We start from the raw sequence: 26,213 nt of genomic DNA on the forward strand, positions 1-26,213 counted from the left end.
GACATTACTGTGATGAAATCGATGGTGTACTGCCTCTCCATTGTTCCTATAAAACATTACCAAGAACCCTGCCTGTCATCCTGAGTATAAAAAAGGATGGTTACCATGCTTCATATTTAGAAAGTCGGCTGTATCACTAGAAAGACAACAAGTTACATTTTTAACCACCGGATTTCCAAGCTTTAATTTTCTCTCTTAATTGTGACTTCTGAAGAGATGCCTGCAAAAAGAAGGCAATCAGAATTTTGTTTAGACTAGAGATTTCAGTCCCTGTTCAGCGTCTCCAAATTTTCTGCATCGTTGAGATAAAATATGCTAAGTCCTCTAGATACGTCTAGAGCCTGATATTCAAGGATGATACATTTTGCTGGATAGATTTAACAAATAATATGTATATTGCATCCCATCTGAACATGAACTTGACTATGAATTTAAGACGATGCAGAGCTATTAAAACCATATATTAGTGTTTCAACATTTAAAAATATACACAGGACTTTTTGGGGGAATATTAAAGCTTTGCACTCAGCATTCCCCCCATCTCTTCCCTCTTTAAGAAGGTGGTTAGTGTATTCCTTGCCTTGGGAAAAGATTCATGGCAAAGCAGAAACAGAGGCTAAAAAACATTTAACTTGAGAGCTTTGCATTTCAAAACCTAACAACACTGGGACAATTATGCCCATGATCTTTAGAAAAGCAGAAGGTAGGGCCACTGAGGACAACATGGAGAGAATGTCCTCTGGGTCTTGTGGTCAGTAAGGCCCTGTGCCCTCACTCTGCTCTTTGGTGGCACTTCCATGGAAGGCAAGACCCCAAAGAGCAAGGGTTCCAAACTCACGGGCATGCCCAGTCCTAAGCACAGAACACCATGCAAAATAATAGGGGTGGACTAATGATTGAAACCCACAGAGCCTCCCCAGGTCCCAAGTCCTACCTGAGACTTGGGGAATCTCTGCACCCCTCTGTGAAGTGGGGAAACCCAAGAATGACCGAGGTTCAACTTCCAGCCCTTCTGGTGCAATGGTGGTTCAAAGTCAAACTCAAGATGATTTAAAGAAAAATAAGAAATACAGCACTTCTTCTACACTTGAGTTTGTAGACTATCATTTATAAGAGCTCACATATATTATAATCAACTTGTCAAATTAATTCTTTCTGTGACCAAATTGAATGTATGGATGGCACCCATGTTATTCTCAAGCTCCAAGAACTTTGCTGGGGTGGCTTCCACAATCAGCAAAATTAAATTCCCTTCAGCTTGGGGTTTTAGTCTGTTTATCTCAAGTTAAGTGAATAGTTTCAACGGTTTAGAATAGCTTAAAATGATTTCCTTGATTTAGTTAGATTAACAGATAGTGTCCTATGTGTAAACGGGCTAATTTCTGCATAGGAGTCACAACATCTAACAGATTGGTAAGATAGAGAAAGCGTCCTTTGCTCCCCAGAGAGACATGAATTCACCTATTCCTGTCAGATTTGTCAGCCTAAATCTACACTGTAGTATCCCAAACCACAATCTCCTTTGTAGCAATCAAGCAATAACCTTTTATAGCCTGGCTCTCTCTACTTGTGGCTTCAGAGGTTTAATTAACACAGTCTTTTATGAAGAGTAGCTAAAAGATTACAGTGTTCAATAAAAGAAAACAAAACCAATTTCAGCGGCACATTTGCATTAATTTTTAAAGTATGATTTCAAAAAATGCTTGGTATAACATTCTTTAATGTTTCATGAGCCAAGATGCTGTGGTCTAGCACCTTCTTTCTAAAGGGCTCAAAGCACCTTACAGCTATTTCACCAGCCACCACCATTCTGAGACGGAAGAGGAAGGTAAGTCAATTCGCAGGTAGAATAACAAGAAGCAAGGAGGAGAAATGAGCTGCGGAGGTTCTACCGTGAGTTACTGGTGACAGCGGGAAAATAGATATGTTAACTTTATAGTGCACACTTTTAGACTTCAGCTTGTCTTTCTCATGACCACGACATGAAAACTTTCCTCCCAGCAGACTGAGAATTCCTGTGGGAAGAAGAGGGGGCTTCTCACCAGATTCTCGGGGCTGTGCAGTTCATGTGTGGTTGAAGCGCAGCGCGTGATGAGGGATTTAAACATGGCGCTGACGATAACGCCCTCCACATTCTGGGCTGTGGATTTGTTGTCCACCGTGGTAAAGTTATTCCCAAACCCAGCCTTGTCTGGAATGCAAAGGCACCAATTAAAGGCAATGTTTCCATTAAGCTACACAGTTTAAAGAAGTAATGAAGTACTTGGCACGCAGGAATTAGCGAAGAGCTACACAATACAGAAACAGGATTCAAGATACCCCTGGTTTAATCATCTCTACGTGGACTTGGAGATAATCAACTCACAGTCTCCTTCAGAGTCTTTACTATGGCATATTCCATTGATTTGTGGAATGTTTCAATTGACAAAACTTAGCAAAAAAAAAGAGAATCAACTGTTGACCCTAAGAAAGACTTTTAGACCTAGAGTAGTTTTTAAATAGGTGATCCCTTAAAAAAAATGATCTACTAAATGGTCCGTCACTGGAGAAAGAATTTGATTTAACCTTTTTGGTGGTGAGGAATGCTGGCTTCTCAATGGACTGTCAGAAGTGGAGTGAGGCGGGGCCGATCGCGTGAGCTGGGCAGGGGCGGGGAAGAGGCGGGAATTCACGCCCGCACTGGAAACAAGGAGACTGAGTCCCGTCAAGAGCTGTGTAGGACTTCCAGCAGTTTCTCGCTACCAGCGACACTGGAAGAGGGAAAACCTACAACCTCTCTGGGAGCCAACTCCTTCTAATTTCATTCACCCATGAAATGCCAGTGACTTGAAGCCGTCACTCTTGGTGGCATTTTATGCTAGTTTTTCACATATCATGGTGGACTGTGGGGGCAGAGTGTGTGCAGCTCCAAGACTGATCAGATAGGGACCGGTGTGTCAGGCTGGCTGATCCACTGGGAGCCCCATCCACTCCCCAAGAATCCCAGCAGGAATTCGTGACCTTAAAGTAATAGAGCTTATTACCAGCCTCTCCCTGTCTGAGTCAATTGGCATGGGATTATCTCTAGATTTTACATTATAGAAAGAAATGTTTTAGTCTATACTTATAGCTTCCATCTCAAATAGCTTAAAAAAGAGAAAAAAAAATAGTTTGTAATCAAGAATTTCTCTTGCAGTATCTCAACTACAATTCTCACTTCACTGTTATTTTAGTTTGTAGTGTGTTTGGTTTAAAACAACTTTTATAACACACATTATTTCAGGGGTTCTATAGAGGAACAATATTTTCGTTTAATATGATAAGCAAATAATAAAGCCTGGGATACAAACAGGAAAACTGCTTCAAAATCCATCAAGTATATCTTCATTATAAATTAATCAACTACTATCACACGTGCATTACATAAATAATAAAAGCCTATGCTGAGAACTTATTTCTTCCAGGCTCTAATTAAAATGTATATTTTACTCAACTCAGGCTTCATGCATCACTCTCGTTTCATTACTGCATTTGCATTCAAGTGGTATTGAAGGTGTCTGGTTTATTATGGATACAATTGGTGTTCACTGGTCGCCCCTATAACGCAGGTCTCTATACTAGAGTTCTCCTAAAGCCATGAAGCTATAAAATAGTCTGTGGGCCTATCTATCAATCCATTTATCTGTTTTAAAAAAACACTCGGTATATATGTATGTGTATACGTGTATATCAAAATTGTGTTACTACTATGTTTACATATTTTTTTTTCTTTCCTGTTTTATTTTGTTAAAAAAATCTCCTAGCACTGTCCCTGGCACATAGTAGGAACTCATTTCATATTTGTTGAACTAAAGAATATAGTCCCTTGTTCCCTGACCTCTGCCTCCCCTGTCATACAACAGAAGGCCCTATGAGAGAGAAGAGTGCCATGTGAGGTAGTGTGAGGACTGGGCTAACGGTAAGGATGCCACAGCTTTACCAAACGCCCACTTGCTGAAGTAAGTCATCCTCAGAAAGCTCCAAAATGTGTTATGAAAGACGAGTGCAAGCTTCTCTTGTTTATAGTCTATTCTCACACACACACACACACACAGAGGCATCTTTTCCTCTAAATCCTATCCCCACAATTTAGCGCACCTCTGAATCTCTAGCTGCCTCACCTCATCACGATTTCTCCTGGAACCTGGGGCAGCTTTACTTACTGTCAGTGACGGGCTCCATACAGAAGCCCAGCAAAGCATGCAAGAAGTCCACTACATTATTGAGAGAGTCCTTGTTCACATAGTCCCTCATGGTCTGTCGGAACTGCATCTTATCTAGCTTGTAGAGCTTAGTGAGGCAGTTCTGGGCCTGCAATGAAGGAAGAAAAGTGAAAAAGTCACAGGTACCAGCTTTAGCTGGGAGACCATGAGTCTGAGACAGAAGCCTTCAGAAGGCAAAGGCTTCCATGCATGCACTGGCAGGTGCTGGCCAAGCCTGCTAGCCCCTCCTGTCTGAGGAAGCAGTGGGCATGCGGGCTGAGCACAAGGAGGGGGCTGACTTGGAGAAGGGCTGCTCCAGGAAAAACCCAAAGCTAAGGGCTCATGCTCGCGCCAGAAGGAGTTCAGTATTTTCACCAAGATCAAGACTTTAAGATCTCAATGAAAAAAGCTCAAAGGGTAAAATATAGGTAGGTGATAGGATTGGTAATCCAGGTTCAGAAAACCTCAAAGGCTTTGTGCAGTGGGAGAGACCATGCCACTCCCACGTAGAGCTACTCTGAACTTAAGGAGATTCAATGGGGGGGGCGGTGAGAGGGACGTCAGATGTGGGTATCCAGTGTCCTCTTGTATGGCCAGGAGGGAAAGATCCTTGAAACATGGAAGAGGCCTAAAATAAAGGCAAGTCTAGTCTGTTTATTTATGTGTCTGCATTTGAATGCAAAAGTTGGTATTTAAATAGAAGTTGGCCTTACGGACATGAAAAGCAAGTGACCACTGACTAGGCCCTGCCACTCAAAATTACATTTCTTATGATCCAGCAGGTAATTTTGCCATCTGGCAAAGGAAAAGGGAATAACTCCCACCACCAGAACAAGCAGTCCAGTCATTGGCTGCAAAAGGCCACAGACAGAATGGATTGATACCACCTGGGATCGTTAGGGGCCTCTTAGCCCTCTCCTACCAACGAAAGAAAATTCACATTTGTGCCGTGCTCTGCCGTTTAAAACATGTTTCTTACTTGTAAGTGCATAACAACATTAGACTTCACACCTCTCTGAGACTTGATGAGTATCCCTATTTTACAGTGGAGGAAACTGAGGCACAAAGAAGTCAAGGACTTTGCCCAAGTTGATACAGCAAGTTTCACAGCAGAGCCAAAATTAGAAGTCAGGGTCTTCCCTCCTCATAGTGGTTATTTCTCCCATGATACAGTAGTCTCATGAATAGTTCAGAGGAAAATGTATTTAGATACTATCCACCTCCAAAAAGGACTTAAGATGACTGATAATAGAGATTGGTTGATATCTTAAGACAAATTCTGCATAAAAGAGATACAAGAAAGTCCATAACAATGGAATGAAATGGGGAAAGAACAGGAGAAGACTCTGGGTTGAGGGGAAAGGGCTAAGGATCAAGACAGGAGAGGTGGCTGGGTAAGGACCACCTTAATCAGGATGGAGAACTTTGGACAACCTGGCATAAGCACGGAAGTCAGATTAGGGAAGGCAATCCCTGAGAATTGGGGCCTAATAGGGTAGACCCTTAATGGTGGTCCAGAAGAAAATTTAAGCTACATCACCATTTTGACAAATCAAGGCCCAGGGAAAGATTCTTGAAAATTTTGAGAGGAAAAAGAAAGATCATAAAAGGCTGAAACTTGGGGGGCTGGCCCAGTGGCATAGTGGTTAAGTTGGTGTGCTCCACTTTGGTGGCCCAGGGTTTGCAGGCTCGGATCCCGGGCATGGATCTACACACCACTTATCAAGCCATGCTGTAGCATGCGTCCTACATATAAAGTAGAGGAAGATGGGCATGGATGTTAGCCCAGGGCCAATCTTCTTCAGCAAAAGGAGGAGGATTGGCAACGGATGTTAGCTCAGGGCTAATCTTCCTCACCAAAAAAAAAAAAAAAAAGACAAACTTGGAATTAGCAGTAGGTTTCTTGGTGTGACCTTGTTATACTCTCTCCACCTGTATCACAAAGTCAAGTAGATTGATTTTTGTTTTTCTTCATTCTTCCTTCACTAGGTCCTCTAAGACTGGGAAATGAGGTGTTTTTATTCCAGAGAGGTTCCTAGTTGTTAAATCTGAAGCAAGCTCATTTTTTTCTTACAAAATAAATGCTGCTTGCTGTAAAATGAAGTTGGCAAAGCACTTAGATAAAATATGTCATGCATAAAGAAGTATTTAATTATTGTTCCATAAAGAATTTGTGAAGATCTTCATTGCAGTATTTACAAAGCACTTTAAAATCCTGGGTTGGAAAGCCCTGAAGTACAAACTATCCCAGCTTCTCTATAAACTATACCAAAAAAGGCATAGTTTCAAAATTACTCTTTAGAGGCTATTAGAATGTCTAAATGAGTTCAATGGGAGGTTTAAGCAAGAATCAGAATATCAAACCTTAGGTATTTTGACTCTGAATGAATATTCTAAACTTCTCCAAGAAATACAAAACTGTTAAAGAGTGAATTATCTTTCAATAATTTGGGACTATCAGCTAGTGATCAGATTAATCTAAGAAACACTTGCTGGAATTGCTAGGCACTTTGATGAACATCATTACAGTAATCTTCTGTTTTTTTTAAAAAAAAAAAAAAAGAAGTATAGAAGTATAGAGTACCTGACCTGATCTGGTAGAGCTAAGAAATATTCTTAATATCCTAAAAGTTAAGTAACTTCTGAAAGTCCAATGCTAGAGAAATCTGGAAATATCTAATTCTTGAATTAGACCTTCCCAGGAAAAATTTCTCAAATCTCTTGGACAATGTGTTTACTAAGCATGGACAAGCAAACATAATCCTTATAATGAGTATTACACTGGGCTACAACATAATGGAGGAGTTGCCATGTAAGTCACCAAAGCTGAGAAGGCAGGCAGAAAACCCTCTGGACATCCTGACGGGAAACGTTCCTCTTGGAGAGGAGAGCATGGTGGGCCAAGCAGTAACAACGGCCTCCCAAGTGGCTTCTGACCCAAATGGCCCTACTTTCTCCAAGTTTAGAAAGGTTCTGGTGTCAGAGCCAGTCTATACCTCCAACTAAAGCATGACACTTATTATATTTTAGTGTTTCATTTCACAGAATTGGTCTCCTGCATGAGGAGTGATGTGGTTTTAGCTTTAAAGGCATTTATTCATATCATGATAGAACTAAAAATCAAAGATCAAAAATCATATACACGTGCATAGATGGGGGCAATGTCAGCTTCCTACTGCCTTATTAATTATTATTTTGATTTTTTTAACTTTTGGCCTCAAAATCTAGATCTTGGTCAAAATTTTCAAGTTTCAGAATTTAGAAGTGAATTACTGTGAATATAACCCCCCATATACATATAATAAACTAATATAATACAACATAATAGGATACAAAAGGAGGAGAGAAGGATAGATAGGTGGATGGATAGGTAGACGATAGATTAAGAAACCCAGCATGCTAGTACTGTGTGAACATTTCACGACAAAACCTAACACCAAGGAAAAATGGGCGGTGTTAGATTTTGACATGATCCTAAAACTCTGCTAAGATATGCCAAAGGGTTTCCTGAACTCAAATTTGCATCAAACTCTCATTTTTAAGAGAGTATTTTCTTACAATTTCAATTCAAATGTACGTATGAGACAACTGGCCCAGCCTGGACTTGTGGAGGAGAGTTACTGCTCAAGTCTGAAGGGAAAAGTAGCAATCAGCAGAGGCAAATGAAAACGAGCTGGAATAGGACCACGTTACATTACAGAATTACGCTTTGCAAGCTCACGCGCAGAGTTTCAGGTTTCACACAGTTCAAAGAGACACAATCTCAAATGTTTAGAAGTCAAGGTTCATTCTCAAAGCAGCCAGAAAATGACTGGCTACTTTTAAAGTCCTGTTTTGTCCCAATAAGGGCCATTTTCCATAACTGAAAAAGAACAAACTAAGCCTTAAACTTTGACCCCTTTCTCTACCATAAAATATGCTTCTATAGTACCCAGGCAGGTAATGAAAAAGTCATTTGTCACAGACCATCAGAACCTTGCTGAATGTATTCATCTTTGCAAAGCCTTTCAAACTATAATCCACACATTCCAATTATACACCTTCCACCAACTGGCAGTTGGCCTGCCCTAGGCAGGAGGCAGAAGTGTCTTCCCAATTAAACTTTCCTAAGCCTGGGTTTTAGATGTCTTGAGGTATCTTGTGGGAATCCTCCCACCCCAAGACAGCATTAATTACCCCTATGAAGTACAATACTTTTCAGGGACACTGACCCTCATTGTCAAAGGACTCATTCCTAAATTGGAGGGAGGGAAGAGGGGGAGGAAATGGAATCTACTTTAATTCTCTTACATTCTCCCGGAATACCTGGTGTCTCAGACGATCTCCAGAGAGCCCTCGGTGTCCCTCTCCACAACCATAGGCACATCCCAGAGACTTCACTATTTTGATGAGCATGGTGAGAGCAAGCCTATGGCTGCTTACAGGTGTGCTTTCACCCTGGTACCCACAAACGAGAAAGGAAGAGAAGTTCGTTGACTTAGTCACCAAGGTGCTTTGCTACTAAGATTCTATTTTAGTATTATACCAAATTCCCATATTTTACAATAAGCACCTGCAATTTGGGAAACAGAACTGTCAAGGGCTCAGCAAGCAAGCTAACTTCTCCAAAATCTAGAATGTTATCTAAAAGAAAGAAAGAAGTCTATGCACTTTGAACACTCTGTAGTGCTAAAGGATATGAACGTAGACCTCTTTATTAGAAGACAGGCTTTCACATTCTCGATGGACTGACTATCAGAACTGTCTAGAGAGAGACGGTGGGAACTATCAGTGATGAAGGCAGACAGACTTTCCCAGAGGCTACTCTCATCTACGGGCTTCTGATAATTCCACCAAGCAAGGATTATTGCTAAATTTCTGAAACTGAGCCAAGTCTGGGACTTTGAAATTGCATGGCAGTTTTTGACATTTTCAAAGGATTTTTCTAATTTTATACTTTTCACTGTATTGTAATACTCAAGCAGAAGGAAAGTGAGAATATAAAGAAATTTGTAAACATTCAGCTTGATTCCTCCTTTGGGCTAAACAGGAAGCCTTCCTGAGTGAATCATGAGAACTGTCATCATCCTTTCTTTTGTCCCATTTAATCCTTGCTGTTAGTGGAGAACACAGCTTCCAGAAAGATGAACGTCCTTGAATTATTTTCAAAGAAGCATGAGGAAGCCATTGCTAAGGAATGACGCAGATCCCAAAGTGGGAGCACCATTACCTTTGGGAAGCTTCAAACTTCCTCAGTCCTTCTAGCTACATTCTGCTATTAGCACACACACCATGGACTTGAAATTCCAGTCCCTGTTCCTTAACTGCATATGATGTTATGTAAGTTAACCAATTCTCTGTTTAGTTTCTTCATTTGTGAATTGAAGATCCTAATAGCTTCCCTTCTTACTCATTGGTTTACTATGCAGAACAAATGAAATAATGGATAAGAATTGCTCTGTAAATTGTGAAGGGCTTTTCCATAGTTATATGATCAGGCTGATACATAAACTTTGGGACCACACATGTAGAAAGATGAGTGAGTAGGGTGTGAAAGGGATGCGGGTTATCTAGACATCATCATGTGCCATACGTGGTAGGGTGGACTCTCTCCTCCACTAAATTATGTAGTGGGTCCTCCTTTCCTAATCTATAGGCTCATGAAGTGCATGGGTGCTGAACCTCAGAGATTCTCCCTTCAGACCCAAGCATTCACTCTGAGCTGCTGAAAGTGTGGATGCCTGACAGCTCTCAGTCGAGCTCCTCTCGAGGAATTGCCCTTATCTAAAGAGAGCTGCCTTACCCAAGGTTCTGCTCTCTTTCTGGGAGCAGTCCGCCTCCAAAGGCTGATCAGGGGCATACAGAGGGTGGGGGGTATAAAGATGGGCTCCCTGACTTCATCTGGGGATTACTTGGAAGAGTCAGTCCAGCTCCAGAGCTCCCTGAGTGATGAGCTGAGGCCTCTTTGCAACTACATGGCAGTTCAACTTCTCCCTATGCCCATCGTGCTCCTTTCACACCTCACAGATGTTGACCCTGAAGGACCCCCCCAGTAAACCTCCTGCACACATATCTCCATGTCTGCATCTGTTTCCTGGGAACTCTACAGCTCAGGTGGTTGCAAACGGAAGACTCGAACTTATCGATATTTATTATTTATTTATATTTATATTAATATATACCAATTCAGAAACGTTTTAGTTTGGTTCAACTCTTAGCTCCATAACCTTGGGCAAGTTACTTAACCACTCTGTGCCCCACAAAATGGGAATCATAATAATATTCATCTCATAGAGTTAAAATGAGTCAAATGAGTTTATAGAGAATAAAATGAGTCAAAACATGTAAGGCACATAATAATAGCAAAACAAATGTTAATTATGATTTCTAGGTGTGGGGCACTACTATCCTTTGGGGCAACTTTGTGCAAATGAGAAGAGGCGCTCCTTTGGGTGGATGAATCAGAAAAAGGAGAGACCGCTTAGGAGATACAGCCGGTGGGTGAACAGCTCGATGAGTGGAGCCTATGCTGGATTTCAGCCCCTTGGGCCCAGAGCCTTTGTGTGGTGCACAGACCTCACGGCCAGAGGCGGCAGTGCCTCAGAAAAGGTCACCCTGGGTAAGGGCTGATTTGGAAGACTGGTTTACATACATTTTTTAAATTACTACATGTTCCTTCAAAAAAATTTCTAGCTCCAAATCTCTTTGCAAATATCTCTTCGGGTTTGCATTTCTTTAGACCTTCAGATATTCCTGGGATTTAGGTTCCTCTCACAGGGGACTTTCAGAAAGGTATATCAAGCTACAGGCAGAAACCAGGACAGATATTAAGTAACATTTCAGGCTTAATTCCCCATGCTTCCGGTGTTACTAGGTTGCAAAATGAGATAAACCCTCTGATTGCACTGAAATAACAGATGGGTTTGGGGCAGAATAGACTTATGCAAATCACATACATAACACATAGGTTTTATTTTATAAATTCTCTCTACCACAAAGAAAATTATTTTGCAGAGCTAACTACAAAACATCGTGATAGCTGGTTTGGAGACTAGGTAATCTGACTTCAAAAAATCCCATACTGGGGCTGGCCCGGTGGTGCAAACAGTTACGTGCGCGTGCTCCACTGCAGCGGCCTGGGGTTCGCCGGTTCGGGTCCCGGGCGCGCACCAATGCACCACTTGTCAAGCCATGCTGTGGCGGCATCCCATATAAAATAGAGGAAGATGGGCATGGATGTTAGCCCAGGGCCAGTCTTCCTCAGCAAAAAAAAAAAAAAAAAAAAAGAGGAGGATTGGCAGATGTTCGCTCAGGGCCAATCTTCCTCACAAAAAAAAAATCCCACACTAATCAAAAGTAATAACTTTGGTCAAATAACATGTATATTATCAAGTATCTAGTATAATGCCTAGATTTTAAATAGTCAAGAGAATGTAAGAAATTAAATGAAAATACTACTTCTAAATTTTAGAACTCAAATTTTAGAACTAAAGACAAAATACGAATCATGAGCCTCAGAGATCCTTAGGATACATAACAAAACCCTCACCAATTTAGCTGGAATATCTAAGCTTTACTGATAAAAGCTTATCAAAATTTCACAACTGTTACATTTTTTCTTTATATTCTCCCTTTAAGGTTATAATGGGCATGGCATCATCTATCATTTATTTGAGTGACCAGCCTAGACCCATAGGTAATAACTGGAACTTTAGTAAGAATCTCACCACTTGCTATGTTTATAAATTTGGTCCTTATAATTTGTATTTGTGTGCTAATTCCTACGTAACTGCTGACAATGATCCCTGAGATCTTAGAATCCAAGATCAAATCCCTGTGATCTGTACCATCATTTAGACAATCTTCATCTAAGGTGAGAGCTGGGGATCCTTGGATTGTCTTCAGTGATGTAAGGGGAGGTAAGAAGTTGGGAATCTTAAGTACCAGAAGATTCTATTAGAATTGAAAAATAACATATATATGATTAAGGCAGGAGAAGAAAATCTTAAAGACAAGGTTCAGGAACCCAAGAATATTGGGGCAGGAATATTTGGATCAGAGTCCATGAATACTGCGAAGACAGGTATAGATGAAGAGATGAAGAAACAGATGATGAATGCACATTAAACATACATCAAGTGGGACTGGAAAGAGATGGAGAAGAAACTACACAAGAGGAAAGAGTACTACAATGCTTATTCAGACGTAAAAACCTGATACCCTGTGAGAAAAAAATGGACAACTGATAGTTTAGATGCAGAACTCTGCATGGTGAAATCTCACACTCAACCTGGTGTGTAGATTGTCGCTTGTTAGAGATTCAAATCTCTTGTTCATTTCAATTTCTTAACAGCATTTTCCAACTAAAACCCCAAATTCAAATCAGCATGAGTTACATGAAGTTAAGCTGTGATCATTCTTATTTAAAACCCAAATTGAAGGAGAAAACTAATTCTTGATGTTAAGGGCAGAGTTCATAAACCAGGTGTTGCCCAGGCAAAGGGAATCAAATTCAGGAACAATCAATAATAAGAAAGCTAAAGATATGGGGACGTGACACATTGAGACACGAGAGGACCAAGGCTAGTCTTCCAAACCAACACCCGTAAGCCAGCGGACTAACCAAACAAAATTCTTCCCTATCTTTCTCCTTAACTGATTAAAGTTGGCTGCCAAAAAATATGTTTCTTAGATCAAGAGAAAGAACTTTATCTTGAGGAAAAATACTGCTTGTTATGGACTAAATGTTTGTGTCTCCCTCAAATTCATACGTTGAAGCCCTAATTCCCAAAGTGATCTTATTTGGAGATGTGGCCTTTGGAAGGTAATTAGGGTTAGATGAGGTCATGACAGTGGAGCTCTGACCCCATGCAATCACTGCCCTTATAAGAAGGGACACCGGAGAGCTTGCTCTCTCTCTCTCTCTCTCTCTCTTTCTCTGTGCACACAGAAAACAGAGGTCAAGTGAGCACACAGTGAGATGGCAGCCACCTACAAGCCACAAGAAGAGGCCTCAGAATGAAACCTACCTTTCTGGCACCTTAATGTTTGACTTCTCAGCCTCCTGAACTGCGAGAAATAAATGTCTGTTGTTTAAGCCACGCGGATGATGGTACTTGTCATGGTAGCCTGAGGGGACTAAAACACTGCTCAACTAGGTCAGACCCTGAAGGTCTTGAGAAAGAGGCTACCCTTGGAGGCAGACTGAAATTATGGCAATGTGGTATATAAGAGATGTTCTCCTGCAGAAACAACACGACCTGGCAACTAGCTCTAGCAGTGCTCGGATGGCAGCGGTTTTTGAATTTAGGACAGTTTCATCTGTTTCTACTAACGTCTGCTGATAAGCTCATGAAGAGATTTCCAGACTCACCACTTTCTTGCTCTAGTGACTAGCTATTGTTCTGAGTCAACAAACTGCTGACAAGCAAGCACTGGAAAGAAACCAGGGGCGACACTTCGTGATGATGCGAAGGCGGTGCCGCCATACCTTCTCTTGGCTCTTATCCTTCTTCTCATACGGGCCACCTCCTCCACCTCCTCCTCCGCCTCCATCACCTCCTCCTCCGTCTCCACCTCCTCCTCCTTCTCCTCCACCATCTCCAGCTCCACTCACTGAGGGGCCCCCAAATCCGCAGGCGGAACTTCCAGATGCTCCTTTGAACTGGAAGGTCCCCTCACTTGGCCTCTTTTCCACAGCCTCATTTTCCTTGTTCTCGCTCTTCCTCCTGCTCTTCTCCACACAGGGCACCACCCCAAGCTGAAGCAGGCATTCAACAATGTTCAGCGCCACATCACAGATCCGAGAGCTGATGTCATGGTTCAGGACAAGATAAACAGCCTTCAGAACCACCTGCAGGAAGACGAAGGTAAACAGAGGATTAAGTTACCTGAACTGCCTCTTCCTAAAGAGGTTTGGTTATTCTATTTAATCTATTTCCTCTAGGCTGTTCTATGCACTTGAGCATAAATAATCCAAGTCATTTTCAGACGTTCTATCTAAGCTGCATTGGGACCTTGTGTTTGTGCTTAATACAGAGTATAACTCACCCAAAGAACTGAAAATGTGTATCATCTCACTTAAATATTCTAAAACTTGCCATGATATAGACAGTGAATGGGGATACTGAAGCATAGCGAATTAATGGGTAATTATTTGCCCAAATGGAAACTTGTTCAACCGATTTTTTAAATTGAAGTGTTTTAATCCTCTGCCTTTCACTTTCCACCAATAATTGATAAAGAACAATGACTTCTTTATGCACATAACAGAGGGAAATTTGTGTGTTCACAATTGTATCATTATTTACACTGCAATTTTAAATGAAAAATATCTGCATGTTTAAATTATGTCCTTTCGCTGATTTTAATATTTTAAATTATTTGCTGAGCCAGGTTCCCTAATGTGAAATAAAAAATTTTGTGAAATATAATTGTAATATACAACAACCCTTTCACATGTTAATAACTATAACCAAGACAGGTACTCTGGAGAACGCAGGTTTAAATCTCTTAATGGACTTGTACTCATTTTTCCCTGCTACACGGGAGGTTTGTAGTCATGTTGCTTATATAACAAAAGAAAATAAACTGAGAACTTTTTATTCTCATTCTAAAAAGAAGGGACTCAGCAAACACACACATTTATGTATATTTATATATGTATACTCAGGATTCACTAATGTTTTGGATTATAAAAATATTTTGAGATCAGATCAAATGTAATAGAATGCTTAAAAAAGGGGAAAGGTGCATCTAAGATGGTTGACACATTGGTGAAATTTTTCACATGGGTAGTTTTTCATTTCAAGGTTCAACATTCATAAGAAACCATACGCCCATTTTACTCAGCATTGTAAAAACCGGACCAAAGAGTCAATATCTTTCAAGCTTCGGTAAGAAAAATTCTTGCTCCTTACAGAAAGATCAAGCATGCCATTCTTGTGGACAAAGTTGTTGGTCCCATCAATGTGTTCTGTGTCCTCCAAGTAGCTATAGTTTATGCAGGAGTCTGTGAGGCTTCGCGGCAGGTTCGCACACGCCAGCGGTTCGTGTGGCATCTCCGGGATAGGCACCTGGTTGCAGAGCTTCCTCATATGCTCACTGAAGAAGTCTGCGTAGCCTACGTTGAATGACGCCAACGTGGTATTGAAGGTTGCCACTGTGATGGTGGAGATCTGGGATCGCACTAATAAAAGGAAAGCCGCGTCTTAGTTTTCCCATATTAACCTGCGACACCATGTTACACGGACATTCATGACCACAGTCACAGCTGTAGCTTTCGCAGATATTTGACAGTCTTAAAGCTATTCTCAACTCCCTTGGAACAGCCGCAGGTGTCAAGGTCATCTAATATCTGATAAATAATGAAGGTTATGGAAAATGTGAATTCCATCTGGCTTCCTTAAGACCCAAGCTAGAATTTAACTTTTGTCTAATAGGTGGATTTTACCCCGTATTAAATGGCAGACCCCACTGATATAGTTAAACAAGCTTAGTTGAAGTATTTCCCCACAAGTTTGTGGCTGGTAAAATATTTAATTTTATCTAGTATGTTTAAGCAATAATAAACAAGAAGAATTTTTTCTCCTTTGCCTGAGAGTAATGGAACAAAAATTTGTGGTGGTAACTAATAGATGTCACCAAATACCTTCAATACAGTCCCAGGAAAGGAGGGACGAAATTGTTGCTCATAGGCTAAGAGCACAGAATAAGAACCCGTCTTGGATTCCACCCAGAGACAGATGTTTGCTCTATACAGAGCACATAAGGCACTTATCTGAAATAGCAGCTGTCTGAAAAAGGAATCGGTGGCCTTGGAAGGCAGTGACTTCCCTCTGCCGGAGGTGGACAAGCCTTCAGAGGGACGTCATAGAGGGGAACAAAGTATTGGACCCAGCTGTCCTCCACGTCTCTCCTAGCCCCGTGGGTCTATGACCTTTTGAAAACAAGTATGAATGGCTTGCCCTAGCTTCCCCTCTGAGAGGAGGTGTTCACAGTGTGCTGTCAAATAGCTCTTGCTACTGTGGAAATTCTAAGAATGGCTCACAAGTAAATTACCAAGCAATGTAATACACGAATGCACATTTTCAAAAAGCACAGAGAGTCAGATTACAATGAAAATAGAACATGGAGTAGAAACAGGAAACAGGAAAAGGAACCTGAACTCCCGCCTGCAGCTGCCGCCTCCGACCCACCTTCCTTGAGGGTGTTTTCTCCGTGGCTGTTGGGGTGGTCTGGCAGGTCACTCACCAGCGTGTGATGAGAATGGGAGTGCCTGGCACTCAGGCTCTCCATCTCCGTGGCCGCGTCCGAACTGCCCCGCCGGGTAAATTTCCCTGAGACGAACAAGAGCACCACCAGAAGGTTTGAAAACCTAGAAGATTCTCTGCTGAGATTTTGTCTTTCCAAAGGATAGCAGTGAGCGTGAGGGGATAGTAACGAGGGCGTGAGGCACAGCCGAGGAGCAGGAATTGAACTTGCCTTGGGAACACTCAGGGTCAGGATGACAGATGAAGCTGCCTGTGACAGGGCCAGCCCCAATCTAAGCCAAATGTCAGAACCCATCTGTTGGCCCCCTGCTCACTGTCAGCTCCTTGTTTTAAGCTGGCCTTCTTAACACGTCATCCAGAAAGAAAAAAAAAGCTTTCTTGTTCTTTTCTTTACGTCTTCCTTTTTTAACAACCAGGTTAAATAAAAGTCTGTCTTTGGATTCACAGCGAAAGTTAATGCACGGAACTCTCGGGCCATGTTCCCACAGCTAGACTATCCAAGAAATAGGGCCATTACCTGTCTAATTATACAGGATTCTTGCATAATTAATTCAACTATCTGCATTTCTTTGGCTGTGAAGTCACAGTATTATTTTCACACTGGGAGTCTCACATTTGGGCCCAAATTTCTTGACTAAACTGTCTAAGAAAGATCCAGATTTGCCCGGGAGCCCTAGATCCAGATTTCTAAACAGGTCACAAGCTCTGCCCTACTTCGGAAGGCCCCTGTGGTCACCTAAAATGGTCGTTTGCCAGCCTCCTTTCTCAATGCCTCGCCTGTCTTCTCCAAGCCCAGAGAAACTTCCGAAGGAGAAGGCGCTCCGGGTGGGCGACACATCCAGATGGTCCTCGTGAAGCAGGAACGGCACTCCCATCCTCCGCGGCCTCCTCTTCCCTGTGTGGTGGAATGGGATGGAGCCTTTCCTCTCTCGGTCTTCTTTGCGGCTCTTGAACTACAAGGATGAGAGTGAAGGGTTAGGCACAGGGCAAAGGAGAGGTTACAGTCTGCTTCCCAAAGGGCTCCACAATCTGCAGTGAAATACAGAAAATGTTCCAGGAAGAAGAGACCCAGAAAGTCACTGAATATCATTCAGGAGAGATGGGAGAAATTTCCAAAATGCATTAAAGAGGGAAAGAAACGCAGAAAAGGTAACATGGTCCCTGGGTCTTTCTGCTGGGTTGGGTTAGGGCAGTGGTTCTCAAAGTGCAGTCCCCGGACCAGCAGTGTCAGAGTCACCTGGGGACCTGTTAGAGATGCAGACCCTCAGGCTCCACCCCAGACCTGCCGGGTCAGACTCAGACAAGGTGAGGCCCAGCAATGCGGGCCTGAATAAACCCTGCAGGTGATTCTGATGCATGCTGAATTTGAGAACCACCGGACTAGGGTCTGTATATGGATCCCTGAGCCACCACTTGGACCAGCCAGTATTTTCTGTTTCATTTTTCAAGACTGAGATGAATTGTTCCAGCCAGACAACTTCAAACGTGTGCCACTGCTTATAAGGAGAGTCAAAGAAGACACAGAGAAGCATCGGTACAAACCCATTTCTTCTGCCAGTCAGGCAACCTCAAGATCCAGCATAAATAAGAGTTTAGGATTGCTTGGGAAGCTTTTAAATTATACCAATGTCTGGGCCTAACCTTCAGCAATTCTGACTTAAGTGGTCTGGGGTCAGGCCTGGGCACTCGAATTTTTAAAAACTCCCCAGAGATTCTCATGTGCAATCAGTACTGAAAACCTCTTTTTTCCCCGCAATGACCAATGTTTTAGGAAAACTACAGCCACTGCCTATTATTTCACTATCAATGAAGGCAGACATGACTGCCTGCTTAGCAACACTCTGAGCTCACAGATAACTTAATAATCTGTTCTGTGTTCTTCACCGACATAATTAAAATAATCATTTTGGAAAACAGAAAACGAAGCTACCACACATATATTATTCTACACATATTTTCTATTTGATTAGCTCCATATAATTATAGAAAAGAGAGGTGGAGTGGTGGATTCACAAGAGCAGGGACTATTTAGCTAGAAGACCTAGTTTTGAGTTTGGACCCAATCTTTCACAAACTACCTAAAGTTTCTAAAGCTCGGTTTTTTTCGTTTTTTTTTTTTTGAGAGTAATAATCAACATTTATTGAGAGTATTTACTAAGTGCCAGGCACAGTAAGGACTGTACATGGATTCTCTCCCTTAATCCTCATAACCTTGAGGTTAAGTATATTATGTACCCGATGTACAGATGAAGAAACTGAGACATAGTATCAGTATTTGGCCAGAATCACACGAGAGAAAGTGGCAGAGCTGGAAACTGAAGCTTGATCAACCGACTCCCACGTGTGAGCTCTTAATCCTCTGTGCCAAAGACCCCACCTTTAATTTCCCATCTTTAGAGTTCTAGCTCCTTGTGGATGCTCAATAAACGTTTGTTGAATGGACACCTGCACTGTGACTTACTCACAAGGAGAAGTTGTGATGGTAGTAAATGTAGTGGTCTGTTATAAGAATTTACTCCTTTATTAACACAGCTTGGTTTGTTTGCTGTCTTTAAAACAGAAATGACTTAAGAATAAATGTACCATGATGATCCTATTACTCTAAGAACTGCAATAAGACTCAGTTTCTCAAGTGCAAAATGTGGTGAATAAGGATTTCACGGGATTAAATGAGAACTATTTACATAAAGTGCTTGATCAAATGAGACGAAGCATCTAAATGCAAGTTACCATCACTGCTGCAGTTGCCTCCATCACCACTCTACAGAAGGCGCATTACACACGTCATCAGCACCGAGCTTTGTCACAACCCCAGGTACCACTGAGAATGGGACGCACACAGAGGGACTCACACAAGGTCATGCTGCCAACCAGGATCACAACTGGGACCCGATTTCTGTTCCCCGATGTTCCTTTCCCACCTACCCCACACCGCAGCATGATCAGCAACACCTCAGGCCCCACTGATTTTTTTTAATTACCGAAATATCCAGGAGCATAAGTGGTTCTACTTACCTTCTTAAAAATGTTCATGCCAAGGTCTGAAGAAAGATCGGGAACTGCAGACCTCCGTAGATTGGTCAACGAAACCTTGGAAAAGGCCTCAGGGCTGAGAGACTTTTCCTCTTCATTACACTTCATGGTGAGATCCTTAATAGACAATGAAGGTAGACTTCATGATCAAGGACTTAGGGCTTTAGATCCGAATACTTTTCTTATTGAGATGTTGTGTTTTCAATAGGGCTATGCCTCCTGTTGCGATATCTATGAAGTATTCAACTTGTGTGTCCAGAGTTTTAGAATCTAAATCCTGCTACTGAGGAGACATATTTCATCTTAACTGTAACTTCTGTTTGGAGTTTTCAACAGTGAGACCATGAAGCTCCATATTCAGGAAAGCTAAGAAAATTGGAGGGAATAGGTATCTTTTTTTCCTCCTTTTATTAAAAAAAGTGTTTTTCCATTTAATGATGTACCAAAGGAGAGACTCACTTTGGGTAGAATCATCTACAACTAAAACAGAGTCTATTTCCTTTTCTCTCTAACATTGCTCATGTTTATTTTCAGAATAGGCAAACTTTCTCAGACACAGCCAACTCACATTTAAGTGAACCCAAACAACTGGAACACACTGCAAATCACATTTTTCTCTGCATAGTCAACACGTGGTGCTGATGAGAAAGAGGGAGGAACAAGTGTTCAAGCTGATATCAGGACATTCATTTATCAAAAAAAGCGATTTTCAAGGGAATGTCATGACTTCAGTATACATTCAGTTTATTCTTCCAAACAACTGCAATAAATAGCAAGACTACATATCAAAAATATCAAATATTCCTAATGATGACATTGAGGTACCAGAAAACTTTGAGCTATGCAAAAAAAGTTAAGTCATGTTCAGTAAAATGCTAGTGTCAAGCATTTTATGATATTAGTAATTGACAGAGTAGATGTGAGAACTCTCTATTAACTAGTACTCCGATTAGCCAAAAGACTCAATTTCCATTCTTCTGGATCAAGAGAGGCTTACTCTAGATTAGTGTGCACTAGAGGCATTTAGATAGCACTTCTTTGAACAGTAAATTAAACGCTAAAGGCAGCAAAATGGTCCAGCAGTAGAAGACGGAAGAGAAAGGATAACAGCATCAGAGTAACCCACCAACCAGTCAGAACTGGAATAAATGCGAGCTGGATGCACAGAACACAAAGAGAATCTGTTATGGCTGAAGTTGTTGATTCAAATGACAATGGACCACATTTCTCTTACCTGGGTTTTGTGGGTGTTCACTAGTGAGGGAGCTGTGGCCACCATCGAGCTGCTCCTGGGTCTGGGCAGGAGAGGAATGTCTGGCTCTGGGGGCTTTTCTGGCTTCTCTTCCAACATGTGTCGCAGCCTTTGTAGATAGTACATCAGAGACCACTGAGTGCCCTCCTCAGACCAGTGGGGCTGGAGGAGGCAGCGAAGAACAGCAACGTCGAAGTAGGTGGCGTAGCGGGACCTTTGGCACGGAGGTATCATGAGAGAGGCCCTGTTCCCAATGGCAGAAAGAAGATGACTACATTGGCAGTCAAAAGGGGAGGCACAACAAGGCTCATAGCTCTGCTTTTCTCATTTCTTCACTTATTTATTCACTTATCTCTTGTCTGCTTTACTCTCACGCCTTCCTAACTGGTCTCACTGGTTCCACTTTTGCTAGACTCTACCTGGAAGTAGACACTGGAGAGAGTTTTGAAGGGTAGGTAGGAATTAGCAAGGCAAAGAGGAGGATGGGGCAGGAGAGTGGATTGGCCTTTCAGTCAGAGGGAGTAACGCCTACAAATGTATGGAGCTTTAAAAAAATCATGAGTTTTGGGTGGGTAGGGGAGAATCATGAGAAGTGGTATAGTTGATGAGTAATTTGAGTGTCGGACAATGATGAGAGTCAACAGAAATAGATGAGGTTCAGATCATGACGCTTCTTTAACACTAAGCTCTCAGGTTTGACTTTTACCTCGATGGAAGTGGGAATGATATTTGTGTACTTCATCAGACTATCTTAATTTTAATTGTGATAATATTATGTAAAAGAAGCAAGGAAATTGCAAAGTGCTAAACAAGCAAAAGTTATACTATGAGGAAAATGAAATCATTTTGAACATTCTAAAGTCATATATCCATGTAAGATAGCAAAGCTAATTTAAAAAAATCTCAAGGTTCTGAAATGCTATTATTCAATTTAAACACATGATATATTCATTATCTTAGTGTTCCATTTAACTGTACTACCAAACAGTGTTAAGCAATTAGCATAATACATCATCTTAGGTATTTTAGGGGATACGACAGTAAGATAGTTTAACTTCCCCGTCTTGAGAAACATATGGTCCAGTGAAAATGGCAGACAATAAATAACAAACTATAAACTTAGAACTTCTGGGATCCAAGATAGAATCTTAATCTAAAATCTAAACTTAACCCATAAGCACAATTTCTTCCTGAGTTAGATGATGCAAAAGGGAAATTTTTGTACCCTGCTATCAATTAGCAAATGGTGCTACCCACACATAAAGAGCTTCAGCAAAAAAATGCAGCCACTGAGAGTGAGAACAGGAGATTTTCTTAAACTTCCTACACCCATATTTTTTGAATTGAAGGGTATGACTCATTATTGGTTCAAGAAATTAATTCAAAAGGATACGACTCATTAAAATGTTAACTCGAATAAAAACTATCAGAATGCGGCAAATGGAGTAAGGATTTGTATGGTTGGTGAAATTTTTGTTTCACTTCACTTATTGGTCATGAGTCATGAGTAAAATATATTTCTTACTGTGGGTTGCAGTAAAAAGTTCAAAGATACAAACCCAGTCCAGGTCTGGTGCCCTGTGAATCATTTCATAGCTTTTTTCCTTCCCAAAGCACATGTTGCATGTCACTAGTTGTATCTCATTAGCAGCACTGACTGGCGTGTTGAGGGGCAATTGCTCGCGTACACAGTGGTTGTGAAAGCTATCTTGTAGTCTAAATATTCTTGAATATTTTAATTGACAAGTAGCCAAGTAAATATAAGTTAAAATTCAATCACATAAGGTGCTACAATACTAATTATTTAACTGAGTTGGCAGTAAGATGAAGAGAAGCTGTCTACAATCACCTAAGTTCCCACAGATGTTATGCTAGAGTTCACGCCTTTTCCAAGGAGCTAGAATACTCCTTGGACATCAGCTGCTTGGCAACTTTCAATCCATCAGAAAGACGCATAGATTCTGTTCCAACCACTTTTCATCAGCTCCACGGACACCAACGTCTCTCATTAGGCTTATTGTAATTGCTTCCTTCTAGTCTCATTGCCTCTTCTCCTCTTCCTCCTCGCTTCTGCTCAAACCTTCCCAACAGATGTTTTTAATCACCCTTAGAATAAAATGCAAGCTCCTTTCAGTGGCCAACAGGGCCTGCATCAGGCTCTGTCCACCACTCCAACGTCATTCTTCATCATGCTTGCTCTGGTGTACCAGTTATTTACATATTGCTTCTCAGCTCAAAATTCATCTTTTTTGCTTGCTCTGTGAAAATGGATCTGGGTCCTGTAAATAGTTTTCCATTGACATCTGGCAGAATGTTAAGCTTTGTCAGTAGATGGAATGGGAAGGTACTGCAGGAGGAAAGAATTTTGTTTCCTGGTTCTGGTGTACTTGTTGGCACATTTCTGCCATGTGCACAGCTCCCCCAGTACCAGGCTCCTGTAGGGTTTGTGGTTTCTCCAGTGCTCGGCTCCTGGAGGGCACGTGACTTCTCTAGGGTGCAGCTTCTGCAGGAAGGGTGTTTTCTCTAGCTCCAGGCTCCTGCAGCACCCACAGCCTTTCCTGTGCGTCCCTCCTACAGCACCCAGCAGCCGGTGGCTTCCCCTGGCACACTCTATTTCAGGACGTTTTGTAGCAGAGTGCCTGTACTAAGACACCTCCCCATGAACAGCTCCTCCTAGCACCCTAGATGGTGAGTTTCTGACAATTTCCAGATTTCCAGCAAGTTCTCCTGGTGCAGCACCACAGCGATTTCCCTGCCTTCCAGTGAGGCACGACTTTGCCCTTTCCAACCAATCCAACCTCTCTCTGCCAATCCAGAATATAGATCCTGGGAAGAGAGGGGGTATTTGGGGTGTTTTACCTGAGCCCTAAAGTTTGTGACTGCTCCACTATATCTGCTATCCCTATATTCTTTAGAGTTTTCTTTACTCTTTACTGCCAGTCCCTCATTACTCCAGTACTCCAATCCCTTTCCACTTAATAATTCCCTATATTAAACTTGCCCCGTTCAAATTACTGTGTGGTTTTTCTCTTCTGATGGGACCCATTCTGAGACACCTGGTAGCTGTGCCCCAGCCACATGGGCTTTCTTACCTCCCTTGAACACATCAAGCTCGTGCCTGCTTCAAAGCTTTACTCTATGTGGAAATTTCTACCCTCATGGCCTTGGCTTTATCTGGGCTCTGTTCCAATTTCACCCCATCCAGATCTTCCCCAGCCACCACGTGGAACGGCCTCCTTCTCCCACTCTCTGTCTCTTCATCGTGTTCTAATTTTCTTTACAGCACGTGGCATGACTTGAAATTTATATTTTATTTGTTTCCTTGCTTATTGCCTCTCTCCATTTATTTGATAAATTAATAAATTTCAGAAACTGATTCAAGACAAAGATGTGGAAATCAAAGCCTTCTGTATATACAAGCAATAAACATTCTGAAGATGTAAAGAGAAAAAGGGCCTATTCAACATAACAAATAGATCAGATGCCATGGGTTGGGAGTGAAATGATGAGGAACAAAATGGATAAGATAACTTACAAGTATTTCAAATTTGACTAACATTTGACCGAACAAGCTGAAGATAAACATCTATTCCAAAAAGTAGCGGAAAGAATTTAACATTTAACAATTTAACATCAATTGGTATCAGCAGTAGGTAGGGAATATCTAACTCTCAACATAGATTTGATTCTTGTCCTATACCATGATTTGAAAATACTTTAAAAAATAACCTCTATCAGAGTACACTGGGAAAGATTGCACAGGCACTAAACAAGTTAGCCTAGAACATCAACCCCACACCAAAACAAAACGGTAATACAGGAATTTGGTGGCACTTGGGGAACACCATAGACAATGCTATAGAACATTTTTTTAAAACACCTTAATAAACAGAAAGACAAACTATACTCATTAGGATAAATACTCAATATTATCAAGATTTCCATTCTCCCCCAAATAATTCATAAGTTTTTTTGTTTGTTTTTGTTTTATTTTTTGTTTATTGCAGTAACATTGGTTTATAACATTGTATAAATTTCAGGTGTACATCATTGTACTTCTATTTCTGCATAGATTACATCATGTTCACCACTCAAATACTAATTACAACCCATCACCACACACGTGCCGAATTATCCCTTTCGCCCTCCTCCCTCCCCCTTTCCCCTCTGGTAACCACCAATCCAATCTCTGTCTCTATGTGTTTATTGTTGTTATTATCTACTACTTAATGAGGGAAATCATATGGTATTTGACCTTCTCCCTCTGACTTATTTCATTTTGCATAATACCCTCAATGTCCATCCATGTTGTCACAAATGGCTGGATTTCATCGTTTCTTATGGCTGAGTATATTCCATTGTGTATATATAGTTTAATGTAATTCTCTTTTGTGTTCTGCACCCAATTTCAACATATCTGGGAGGCTTCCCATACTACCAACAATTCTCTGGACACCAACTGGTGTCCTACAATTCAACTCAATTCTGACTCCTGTCTACCCGGAGGTAGCATCAGATTCCACAGGCTAAGGGCTCAGTCCTACAAGACTGCCCCTGGCCCAATTCAGACACCAGTCGCAAGTCCAGGTTGTTATCTGTACTTATGACCAACTGGCTATAAATCAGAGATTCCCATGATGCCCTCCTAGGATTCAATTAGTTTGCTAGAGCAGCACAGGAAACCTGTTCACTCACTAGATTACCAGTTTATTATAAAAGGATATAACTCAGGAACAGCCAGATGGAAGAGATGCATAGATCAAAGTATGGGGAAAGGGCTCAGAGCTTCCATGCCCTCTCCAGGCGCACCAGTCTCCACATGTTCCCCGACCCCGAAGCTCTCTGATCCCCATCCTTTTGGGTTTTTATAGAAGCTTCATTACATAGACATGATTGATTAAATCATTGGCCATTGGCAGTTGATTCAAAGTCCAGCCTTCTCCCCTCCGTAGAGGTCAGACAGTGGGACTGAAAGTTACAACCCTCTAATCACATGGTTGGTTCTCCTGGCGACCAGCCCCTGTACTTAAGTGCCAGCCCAAAATCACCTCATTGACATAACAGAAGACACCTTTGTTGCTCTCATCTCTTAGGAAATTCCAAAGGTTTTACAAGCTCTGTGCCAGGAATGGGATGAAGACCAAATATATATTTCTTATAATAAATCACAATATCACCAGTTCCAACCAAAATTCCAAAGGGATTTATCTTTTATACATCAATAAGGCTGTTCTGAAATTTAACTGAATGGATGATAAAAATTTGAGAGTAATCAAGACAGGTTTAAAAGGAAGTGTAAAGAGTGTAAATTGACAGATACTATTCTGTGTTTTATAACAATAATACTTAGTAATGTAGTGCTGATTTAGGAAAAGACAAGAGTTCCATGGTATAAAATACGGAGCTACAAAAGATTCAAATATTTATAAGAATTTAATATATAAAAAAGATATGCAT

General features: G+C 41.4%; 1 protein-coding gene across 2 annotated transcripts in view; it reads right to left on the reverse strand.

The window, feature by feature from the left end:
• The window catches only part of UNC80 (unc-80 subunit of NALCN channel complex), a 198,746-nt gene that overhangs the window by 140,580 nt on the left and 31,953 nt on the right, over positions 1-26,213 (reverse strand). The window contains exons 8-16 of one of the 2 annotated variants that reach the window (XM_087424900.1): positions 20,739-21,000; positions 19,487-19,621; positions 17,208-17,424; positions 16,397-16,537; positions 15,119-15,387; positions 13,690-14,052; positions 8,526-8,657; positions 4,182-4,329; positions 2,043-2,191 (exon numbers count right to left, since the gene is read on the reverse strand). In XM_087424900.1, coding sequence (XP_087281026.1) covers positions 2,043-2,191; positions 4,182-4,329; positions 8,526-8,657; positions 13,690-14,052; positions 15,119-15,387; positions 16,397-16,537; positions 17,208-17,424; positions 19,487-19,621; positions 20,739-21,000 — 1,816 coding nt within the window. Of the gene's footprint in view, positions 1-2,042; positions 2,192-4,181; positions 4,330-8,510; positions 8,658-13,689; positions 14,053-15,118; positions 15,388-16,396; positions 16,538-17,207; positions 17,425-19,486; positions 19,622-20,738; positions 21,001-26,213 lie in introns of both variants that reach the window. The other variant, XM_087424899.1, reaches the window with a different exon arrangement.

Source organism: Ceratotherium simum, chromosome 37 (genome assembly GCF_057802395.1).
Source record: "Ceratotherium simum simum isolate JZ-2026a chromosome 37, ASM5780239v1, whole genome shotgun sequence".
Taxonomy (NCBI): domain Eukaryota; kingdom Metazoa; phylum Chordata; class Mammalia; order Perissodactyla; family Rhinocerotidae; genus Ceratotherium; species Ceratotherium simum.